Below are 9747 nucleotides of genomic sequence, written 5' to 3' on the forward strand. Positions count from 1 at the left end.
GGGGTGGAGATGGAGCGAGGGAGGGAGGGGGTGGAGATGGAGCGAGGGAGGGAGGGGGTGGAGATGGAGCGAGGGAGGGAGGGGGTGGAGATGGAGCGAGGGAGGGAGGGGGTGGAGATGGAGCGAGGGAGGGAGGGGGTGGAGATGGAGCGAGGGAGGGGGTGGAGATGGACGGAGGGAGGGGGTGGAGATGGACGGAGGGAGGGGGTGGAGATGGAGGAGGAGGGGGTGGAGATGGACGGAGGGAGGGGGTGGAGATGGACGGAGGGAGGGGGTGGAGATGGAAGGAGGGAGGGGGTGGAGATGGACGGAGGGAGGGGGTGGAGATGGACGGAGGAAGGGTGTGGAGATGGACGGAGGGAGGGGGTGGAGATGGAGGAGGGAAGGGTGTGGAGATGGACGGAGGGAGGGGGTGGAGATGGAAGGAGGGAGGGGGTGGAGATGGACGGAGGGAGGGGGTGGAGATGGAAGGAGGGAGGGGGTGGAGATGGACGGAGGAGGGGGTGGAGATGGACGGAGGGAGGGGGTGGAGATGGACGGAGGAGGGGTGGAGATGGACGGAGGGAGGGGGTGGAGATGGAAGGAGGGAGGGGGGTGGAGATGGAAGGAGGGAGGGGGTGGAGATGGACGGAGGGAGGGGGTGGAGATGGACGGAGGAAGGGTGTGGAGATGGACGGAGGGAGGGGGTGGAGATGGAGGGAGGAAGGGTGTGGAGATGGACGGAGGGAGGGGGTGGAGATGGACGGAGGGAGGGGGTGGAGATGGACGGAGGGAGGGGGTGGAGATGGACGGAGGGAGGGGGTGGAGATGGAAGGAGGGAGGGGGTGGAGATGGAAGGAGGGAGGGGGTGGAGATGGACGGAGGGAGGGGGGTGGAGATGGACGGAGGGAGGGGGTGGAGATGGACTGAGGGAGGGGGTGGAGATGGACTGAGGGAGGGGGTGGAGATGGAAGGAGGGAGGGGGTGGAGATGGAAGGAGGGAGGGGGTGGAGATGGACGGAGGGAGGGGGTGGAGATGGACGGAGGGAGGGGGTGGAGATGGACGGAGGGAGGGGGTGGAGATGGACGGAGGGAGGGGGTGGAGATGGACTGAGGGAGGGGGTGGAGATGGAAGGAGGGAGGGGGTGGAGATGGAAGGAGGGAGGGGGTGGAGATGGAAGGAGGGAGGGGGTGGAGATGGAGGGAGGGAGAGTGGGAGGGGGTGGAGCTGGAGGGAGGGAGGGAGGGCAGGAGGGGGGATGGAGGGAGTGGAGATGGAGGGAAGGAAGGAGATGGAGATGGAGGGAGGGAGGGTGGGAGTGGGTGGAGGTGGAGGGAGGGAGGGAAGGAGGTGGAGAGGGAGGGAGGAAGTGGGCAGAGATGGAGGGAGGGGGCAGGGAGGGAGGAAGTGGGCAGAGATGGAGGGAGGGGGCAGAGATGGAAGGAGGGGCCAGAGATGGAGGTGGGGAGGGAGGGAGGGGGCAGAGATGGAGGGAGGGAGGGAGGGGGCAGAGATGGAGGGAGGGAGGGGGCAGAGATGGAGGGAGGGGCGGAGGGGGCGGAGATGGAGGGAGGGACGGAGTTGGAGGGAGGGAGGGAGGGAGCGGAGATGGAAGGAGGGAGGGGGCGGAGATGGAAGGAGGGAGGGAGGGAGGGGGCGGAGATGGAGGGAGGGACGGAGGGAGGGGGCGGAGATGGAGGGAGGGACGGAGGGAGGGGGCGGAAATGGAGGGAGGGATGGAGGGGGGTGTTGGAGGGAGGGACGGAGTTGGAGGGAGGGACGGAGGGGGCAGAGATGGAGGGAGTGAGGGAGGGGGCAGAGATGGAAGGAGGGAGGGAGGGAGGGGGCGGAGATGGAAGGAGGGAGGGAGGGGGCGGAGATGGAAGGAGGGAGGGAGGGGGCGGAGATGGAAGGAGGGAGGGAGGGGGCGGAGATGGAAGGAGGGAGGGAGGGAGGGGGCGGAGATGGAAGGAAGGAGGGAAGGAGGGGGCAGAGATGGAAGGAGGGAGGGAGGGAGGGGGCGGAGATGGAAGGAGGGAGGGAGGGGGCGGAGATGGCAGGAGGGAGGGAGGGAGGGAGGGGGCAGAGATGGAAGGAGGGAGGGAGGGAGGGGGCGGAGATGGAAGAAGGGAGTGAGGGAGGGAGGGGGCGGAGATGGAAGGAAGGAAGGAGGGAGGGAGGGGGCAGAGATGGAAGGAGGGAGGGAGGGAGGGGGCAGAGATGGAAGGAGGGAGGGAGGGAGGGGGCAGAGATGGAAGGAGGGAGGGAGGGAGGGAGGGGGAGATGGAAGGAGGGAGGGAGGGAGGAAGGGAGGGAGGGGGCGGAGATGGAAGGAGGGAGGGAGGGCCGGAGATGGAAGGAGGGAGGGAGTGGGCGGAGATGGAAGGAGGGAGGGAGGGAGGGAGTGGGCGGAGATGGAAGGAGGGAGGGAGGGAGTGGGCGGAGATGGAAGGAGGGAGGGAGGGAGTGGGCGGAGATGGAAGGAGGGAGGGAGGGAGTGGGCGGAGATGGAAGGAGGGAGGGAGGGAGGGGGCGGAGATGGAGGGAGGGAGGGACGGAGTTGGAGGGAGGGACGGAGGGGGCGGAGATGGAGGGAGGGGAGGAGATGGAAGGAGGGAGGGAGGTAGGGAGGGGGCAGAGTTGCAGGGAGGGACGGAGGGCGCGGAGATGGAGGTAGGGAGGGAGGGGGCGAAGATGGAGGTAGGGAGGGAGGGGGCGAAGATGGAGGTAGGGAGGGAGGGGGCGGAGATGGAGGTAGGGAGGGAGGGCGCGGAGATGGAGGTAGGGAGGGAGGGCGCGGAGATGGAGGTAGGGAGGGAGGGGGGAGATGGAGGGAGGGACGGAGGGGGCGGAGATGGGGGGAGGGACGGAGGGGGCGGAGATGGGGGGAGGGACGGAGGGGGCGGAGATGGGGGGAGGGACGGAGGGGGCGGAGATGGGGGGAGGGGCGGAGGGGGCGGAGATGGGGGGAGGGGCGGAGATGGAAGGAGGGAGGGAGCGAGGGAGGGGGCGGAGATGGAGGTAGGGAGGGAGTGGGCGGAGATGGAGGTAGGGAGGGAGGGGGCAAAGATGGAGGTAGGGAGGGAGGGGGCAGAGATGGAGGTAGGGAGGGAGGGGGCAGAGATGGAGGTAGGGAGGGAGGGGGCAGAGATGGAGGTAGGGAGGGAGGGGGCAGAGATGGAGGTAGGGAGGGAGGGGGCAGAGATGGAGGTAGGGAGGGAGGGGGCAGAGATGGAGGTAGGGAGGGAGGGGGCAGAGATGGAGGTAGGGAGGGAGGGGGCAGAGATGGAGGTAGGGAGGGAGGGGGCAGAGATGGAGGTAGGGAGGGAGGGGGCGGAGATGGAGGTAGGGAGGGAGGGGGCGGAGATGGAGGTAGGGAGGGAGGGGGCGGAGATGGAGGTAGGGAGGGAGGGGGCAGAGATGGAGGTAGGGAGGGAGGGGGCAGAGATGGAGGTAGGGAGGGAGGGGGCAGAGATGGAGGTAGGGAGGGAGGGGGCGGAGATGGAGGTAGGGAGGGAGGGGGCGGAGATGGAGGTAGGGCGGGAGGGGGCGGAGATGGAGGTAGGGCGGGAGGGGGCGGAGATGGAGGTAGGGCGGGAGGGGGCGGAGATGGAGGTAGGGCGGGAGGGGGGAGATGGAGGTAGGGAGGGAGGGGGAGATGGAGGTAGGGAGGGAGGGAGCGGAGATGGAGTTAGGGAAGGAGAAAGGGGGCAGAGATGAGATGGAGGGGGGAGGGAGAAGGGAGAGAATGAGAGGGTACAGATGGATGGAGGAGGGGAGAGAGAGAGGGAGGGTTAGAGAGGGTGGAAATGGAGTGGGTGGAGATGGAAGAAGGCAGGGTGGAGGGAGGGTAGGGTGGGGGTGGAGGGAGGAAAGGAGGGTGGGGGTGGAGGTGGAGATGTGGGGAGGGAAGGGGCGGGGATGGATGGAGAGAGGGGGCGGAGTTGGATGGAGGGAGGGAAGAAGGTGGTGGGGGCAGAGATGGAGGGAGGGAGTGGAGATGGAGGGAGGGAGTGGAGATGGAGGGTGGGAGGGAGGGTGAGGGTGGAGACATATGGAGGGAAGGAGGGAGGGGGTGGAGATGGAGAGAGTGGGTGGAGATGGAGGGAGGGAGGGAGGGGTTGGAGATGGAGGGAGGGAGGGAGGGAGGGCACGGAGATGGAGGTAGGGAGGGAGGGAGGGCACAGAGATGGAGGTAGGGAGGGTGGGGGTGGTGATGGATGTAGGAAGGGAGGGGTGGGGATTGAGGGAGGGGGTGAAGATGGTGGGAGGGAAGGAGGGAGGGGGCAGAGATGAGATGGAGGTAGGGGCGGAGATGGAGGGAGGGAGGCAGCGAGGGGGCGGGGATGGAGGGAGGGAGATTGAGGGAGGGAGGCAGCGAGGGTCCGGGGATGGAGAGAGGGAGTGGATGGTGGGAGGGAGGGAAGGGGTGGTGAAGGAGGAGGCGGAGATGGAGGGAGGGAGGAGGGTGTGAGGGAATGGAGATGGAAGGAGGGAGGGGGCGGAGATGGAGGAAAGGGTGGAGGGAGGGAGGGTGTGGAGATGGAGAGAGGGAGGGAGCGAGGGGGCGGAGATGGATGGAGGGGGTGGAGATGGAGGGGGCAGAGATGAGGGCGGAGATGGAGGTGGGGGGGCAGGGAGAGAGTTGGGGATTGATGGGAGGGAGAGGGTGGAGGCAGGAGGGAGAGAATGAGATGGTAGAGATGGATGGAGGAGGAGAGAGAAAGAGGGAGGGGTGGAGATGGAGGGCAGGAGAGGGTGGACATGGAGGGAGTGGAGCTGGAAGAAGGCAGGTTGGAGGGAGGGGAGGGTGGGGGTGGAGGGAGGGGGACGGAGATGTGTGGAGGGGGGAGGGAGGGTGGGTGGGAGTGGGGGTGGAGGCAGAGAGAGGGGGTCAGAGAAGTATGGAGGGAGGGAGGCAGGGATGTGGCAGAGATGGATGGAGATGGATGGAGGGGTGAGGCGATGGAGGGGTGATGGAGAGGGAGGGGGAAGAGATGGAGGGGTGAGGGAGGGGGAAGAGAGGGAGGGGTGAGGGAGGGGGAAGAGAGGGAGGGGTGAGGGAGGGGGAAGAGAGGGAGGGGTGAGGGAGGGGGAAGAGAGGGAGGGGTGAGGGAGGGAGGGGTGAGGGAGGGAGGGGGAAGAGAGGGAGGGGTGAGGGAGGGGGAAGAGATGGAGGGGTGAGGGAGGGGGAAGAGATGGAGGGGTGAGGGAGGGGGAAGAGATGGAGGGGTGAGGGAGGGGGAAGAGATGGAGGGGTGAGGGAGGGGGAAGAGATGGAGGGGTGAGGGAGGGGGAAGAGATGGAGGGGTGAGGGAGGGGGAAGAGATGGAGGGGTGAGGGAGGGGGAAGAGATGGAGGGGTGAGGGAGGGGGAAGAGATGGAGGGGTGAGGGAGGGGGAAGAGATGGAGGGGTGAGGGAGGGGGAAGAGATGGAGGGGTGAGGGAGGGGGAAGAGATGGAGGGGTGAGGGAGGGGAAAGAGATGGAGGGGTGAGGGAGGGGGAAGAGATGGAGGGGTGAGGGAGGGGGAAGAGATGGAGGGGTGAGGGAGGGGGAAGAGATGGAGGGGTGAGGGAGGGGGAAGAGATGGAGGGGTGAGGGAGGGGGAAGAGATGGAGGGGTGAGGGAGGGGGAAGAGATGGAGGGGTGAGGGAGGGGGAAGAGATGGAGGGGTGAGGGAGGGGGAAGAGATGGAGGGGTGAGGGAGGGGGAAGAGATGGAGGGGTGAGGGAGGGGGAAGAGATGGAGGGGTGAGGGAGGGGGAAGAGATGGAGGGGTGAGGGAGGGGGAAGAGATGGAGGGGTGAGGGAGGGGGAAGAGATGGAGGGGTGAGGGAGGGGGAAGAGATGGAGGGGTGAGGGAGGGGGAAGAGATGGAGGGGTGAGGGAGGGGGAAGAGATGGAGGGGTGAGGGAGGGGGAAGAGATGGAGGGGTGAGGGAGGGGGAAGAGATGGAGGGGTGAGGGAGGGGGAAGAGATGGAGGGGTGAGGGAGGGGGAAGAGATGGAGGGGTGAGGGAGGGGGAAGAGATGGAGGGGTGAGGGAGGGGGAAGAGATGGAGGGGTGAGGGAGGGGGAAGAGATGGAGGGGTGAGGGAGGGGGAAGAGATGGAGGGGTGAGGGAGGGGGAAGAGATGGAGGGGTGAGGGAGGGGGAAGAGATGGAGGGGTGAGGGAGGGGGAAGAGATGGAGGGGTGAGGGAGGGGGAAGAGATGGAGGGGTGAGGGAGGGGGAAGAGATGGAGGGGTGAGGGAGGGGGAAGAGATGGAGGGGTGAGGGAGGGGGAAGAGATGGAGGGGTGAGGGAGGGGGAAGAGATGGAGGGGTGAGGGAGGGGGAAGAGATGGAGGGGTGAGGGAGGGGGAAGAGATGGAGGGGTGAGGGAGGGGGAAGAGATGGAGGGGTGAGGGAGGGGAAGAGATGGAGGGGTGAGGGAGGGGGAAGAGATGGAGGGGTGAGGGAGGGGGAAGAGATGGAGGGGTGAGGGAGGGGGAAGAGATGGAGGGGTGAGGGAGGGGGAAGAGATGGAGGGGTGAGGGAGGGGGAAGAGATGGAGGGGTGAGGGAGGGGGAAGAGATGGAGGGGTGAGGGAGGGGGAAGAGATGGAGGGGTGAGGGAGGGGGAAGAGATGGAGGGGTGAGGGAGGGGGAAGAGATGGAGGGGTGAGGGAGGGGGAAGAGATGGAGGGGTGAGGGAGGGGGAAGAGATGGAGGGGTGAGGGAGGGGGAAGAGATGGAGGGGTGAGGGAGGGGGAAGAGATGGAGGGGTGAGGGAGGGGGAAGAGATGGAGGGGTGAGGGAGGGGGAAGAGATGGAGGGGTGAGGGAGGGGAAGAGATGGAGGGGTGAGGGAGGGGGAAGAGATGGAGGGGTGAGGGAGGGGGAAGAGATGGAGGGGTGAGGGAGGGGGAAGAGATGGAGGGGTGAGGGAGGGGAAGAGATGGAGGGGTGAGGGAGGGGGAAGAGATGGAGGGGTGAGGGAGGGGGAAGAGATGGAGGGGTGAGGGAGGGGGAAGAGATGGAGGGGTGAGGGAGGGGGAAGAGATGGAGGGGTGAGGGAGGGGGAAGAGATGGAGGGGTGAGGGAGGGGGGAAGAGATGGAGGGGTGAGGGAGGGGGAAGAGATGGAGGGGTGAGGGAGGGGGAAGAGATGGAGGGGTGAGGGAGGGGGAAGAGATGGAGGGGTGAGGGAGGGGGAAGAGATGGAGGGGTGAGGGAGGGGAAGAGATGGAGGGGTGAGGGAGGGGGAAGAGATGGAGGGGTGAGGGAGGGGGAAGAGATGGAGGGGTGAGGGAGGGGAAGAGATGGAGGGGTGAGGGAGGGGGAAGAGATGGAGGGGTGAGGGAGGGGGAAGAGATGGAGGGGTGAGGGAGGGGGAAGAGATGGAGGGGTGAGGGAGGGGGAAGAGATGGAGGGGTGAGGGAGGGGGAAGAGATGGAGGGGTGAGGGAGGGGGAAGAGATGGAGGGGTGAGGGAGGGGGAAGAGATGGAGGGGTGAGGGAGGGGGAAGAGATGGAGGGGTGAGGGAGGGGGAAGAGATGGAGGGGTGAGGGAGGGGGAAGAGATGGAGGGGTGAGGGAGGGGGAAGAGATGGAGGGGTGAGGGAGGGGGAAGAGATGGAGGGGTGAGGGAGGGGGAAGAGATGGAGGGGTGAGGGAGGGGGAAGAGATGGAGGGGTGAGGGAGGGGGAAGAGATGGAGGGGTGAGGGAGGGGGAAGAGATGGAGGGGTGAGGGAGGGGGAAGAGATGGAGGGGTGAGGGAGGGGGAAGAGATGGAGGGGTGAGGGAGGGGGAAGAGATGGAGGGGTGAGGGAGGGGGAAGAGATGGAGGGGTGAGGGAGGGGGAAGAGATGGAGGGGTGAGGGAGGGGGAAGAGATGGAGGGGTGAGGGAGGGGGAAGAGATGGAGGGGTGAGGGAGGGGGAAGAGATGGAGGGGTGAGGGAGGGGGAAGAGATGGAGGGGTGAGGGAGGGGGAAGAGATGGAGGGGTGAGGGAGGGGGAAGAGATGGAGGGGTGAGGGAGGGGGAAGAGATGGAGGGGGTGAGGGAGGGGGGAAGAGATGGAGGGGTGAGGGAGGGGGGAAGAGATGGAGGGGTGAGGGAGGGGGAAGAGATGGAGGGGTGAGGGAGGGGGAAGAGATGGAGGGGTGAGGGAGGGGGAAGAGATGGACTGGGGGAGTGATGGAGGGGGAGGAGAAAGATGAAGGGGAAAGCGGAGAGATGATGGGGGAGATGGAGGAGAGGGTTGGGGAGAGATGGAGGAGAGGGAGATGGAGGAGAGGGAGATGGAGGAGAGGGAGATGGAGGAGAGGGAGATGGAGGAGAGGGAGATGGAGGAGAGGGAGATGGAGGAGAGGGAGAGATGGAGGAGAGGGAGAGATGGAGGGAGAGGTGGAGGGAGGGAGAGATGGAGGAGAGGGAGAGATGGAGGGAGGGAGAGATGGAGGGAGGGAGAGAGATGGAGGAGAGGGAGATGGAGGGAGAGGTGGAGGGAGGGAGAGATGGAGGAGAGGGAGAGATGGAGGAGAGGGAGAGATGGAGGAGAGGGAGAGATGGAGGAGAGGGAGAGATGGAGGAGAGGGAGAGATGGAGGGAGAGGTGGAGGGAGGGAGAGATGGAGGGGAGGGAGAGATGGAGGGAGATGGAGGGAGGGTAGGTACCGGCTAAATTGGCCCTTGAATTGAAAAGCCTGTAAGATCCAGACAGCCCCGGACCCCCACCCCCTCCCTCCCTCCCTCCCTCCCTCCCTCTCTCTGTCTGGGGGTGAGGGGCTCTGGAGGGACTGAGAGAGACTTTGTACCAAGTCGGACTCGAACATCCTTGAAGCAAAAAAAAAGTTTTCAGAAACTTTTTTTTTAAAAAAAAAGTTTGAGCAAAACCTTTATCTGGGGAGAGGGTGAGGTAGGTCTGGGCTGTTTAATTTTTCCTTCTCTCTGTCCAAGCTTCTCAAACTTTTTAAGATAAATACACCCCCCCCCCATCCCCACCTTCCCCCCCATCCCCACCTTCCCCCCCCCCTTGCTGGTGAAGCCCGGCTCCTCCAGAAAGTTTCACACTCAACCCCCAAGTGTTGCTGCAGTCAGCGCTTCATGTCCCCATCAGCGGAACGCAACCTCCCCCCACCCCTCCAGCTCAGCTCTTTAAACATGATAAACATTCCCACAGCCCCCCCCCCCCCCCCCACCCCACGCCCTGCAACACCCACAACCATCCCCCCCCCCCCCCCACCAAAAAAAATATAACCCAAACACTTACCCAGTGATGAGCATCCTTACATTAAAACCCAGTAAAATATGAAAGGTCAGACAAGTACTTACGCTTGACTTTGTTGGGGTTAGATTGTTTGCGACGAGACATGGTGGTGATGATGATGCTGCTACTGATGTGAAGCTGGGAGGTGGGGTGAGGAGGGAGGAGGAGGAGGGAGGAGGGAGGAGGTTGTGGGGGGGGGGGGGGGGAGGGAGGGAGAAAAAACTTTTTTTTCTGTTTCTAAAAAGTTTGTTCCGGAAAGAAATCAAAATGGCGTTAGTGTGGATGTGGATAGGCAGCACATTTAAAACACACCTCCCTCCTCCTCTTCTTCCTGCTCAATGGAAAAGATAACAGGGAGGGAGAGGGAGAGAGAGAGAGAAAGAGAGTTTAGCCGGTGCGGGATCTGTCGCCTTCTCTCCTCCTCTCTCTCACTCACTCACTCTCTCAAGTCTATGAACCTGATAAGTAAACCCATCACGTGGGACTCTCTGCTCTGCTCTGCTCTCTCTCTCTCTCTCT

General features: G+C 64.8%; 1 protein-coding gene across 6 annotated transcripts in view; it reads right to left on the reverse strand.

Annotated features, from left to right (window-relative positions):
* Window positions 1–9410, reverse strand: part of rreb1a (ras responsive element binding protein 1a) — a 240405-nt gene extending 230995 nt beyond the window's left edge. For 5 of the 6 annotated variants that reach the window (XM_041183738.1, XM_041183741.1, XM_041183742.1 and 2 more), the window contains exon 1: window positions 9294–9410. In XM_041183738.1, the coding sequence (XP_041039672.1) occupies window positions 9294–9333 (40 nt within the window). In that variant the 5' untranslated portion in view covers window positions 9334–9410. The remainder of the gene's footprint in view (window positions 1–9293) is intronic. The other variant, XM_041183740.1, reaches the window with a different exon arrangement.
* Between the last annotated feature and the right edge of the window lie 337 nt (window positions 9411–9747).

The sequence above is a fragment of the Carcharodon carcharias genome, chromosome 3 (assembly GCF_017639515.1).
Source record: "Carcharodon carcharias isolate sCarCar2 chromosome 3, sCarCar2.pri, whole genome shotgun sequence".
Taxonomy (NCBI): domain Eukaryota; kingdom Metazoa; phylum Chordata; class Chondrichthyes; order Lamniformes; family Lamnidae; genus Carcharodon; species Carcharodon carcharias.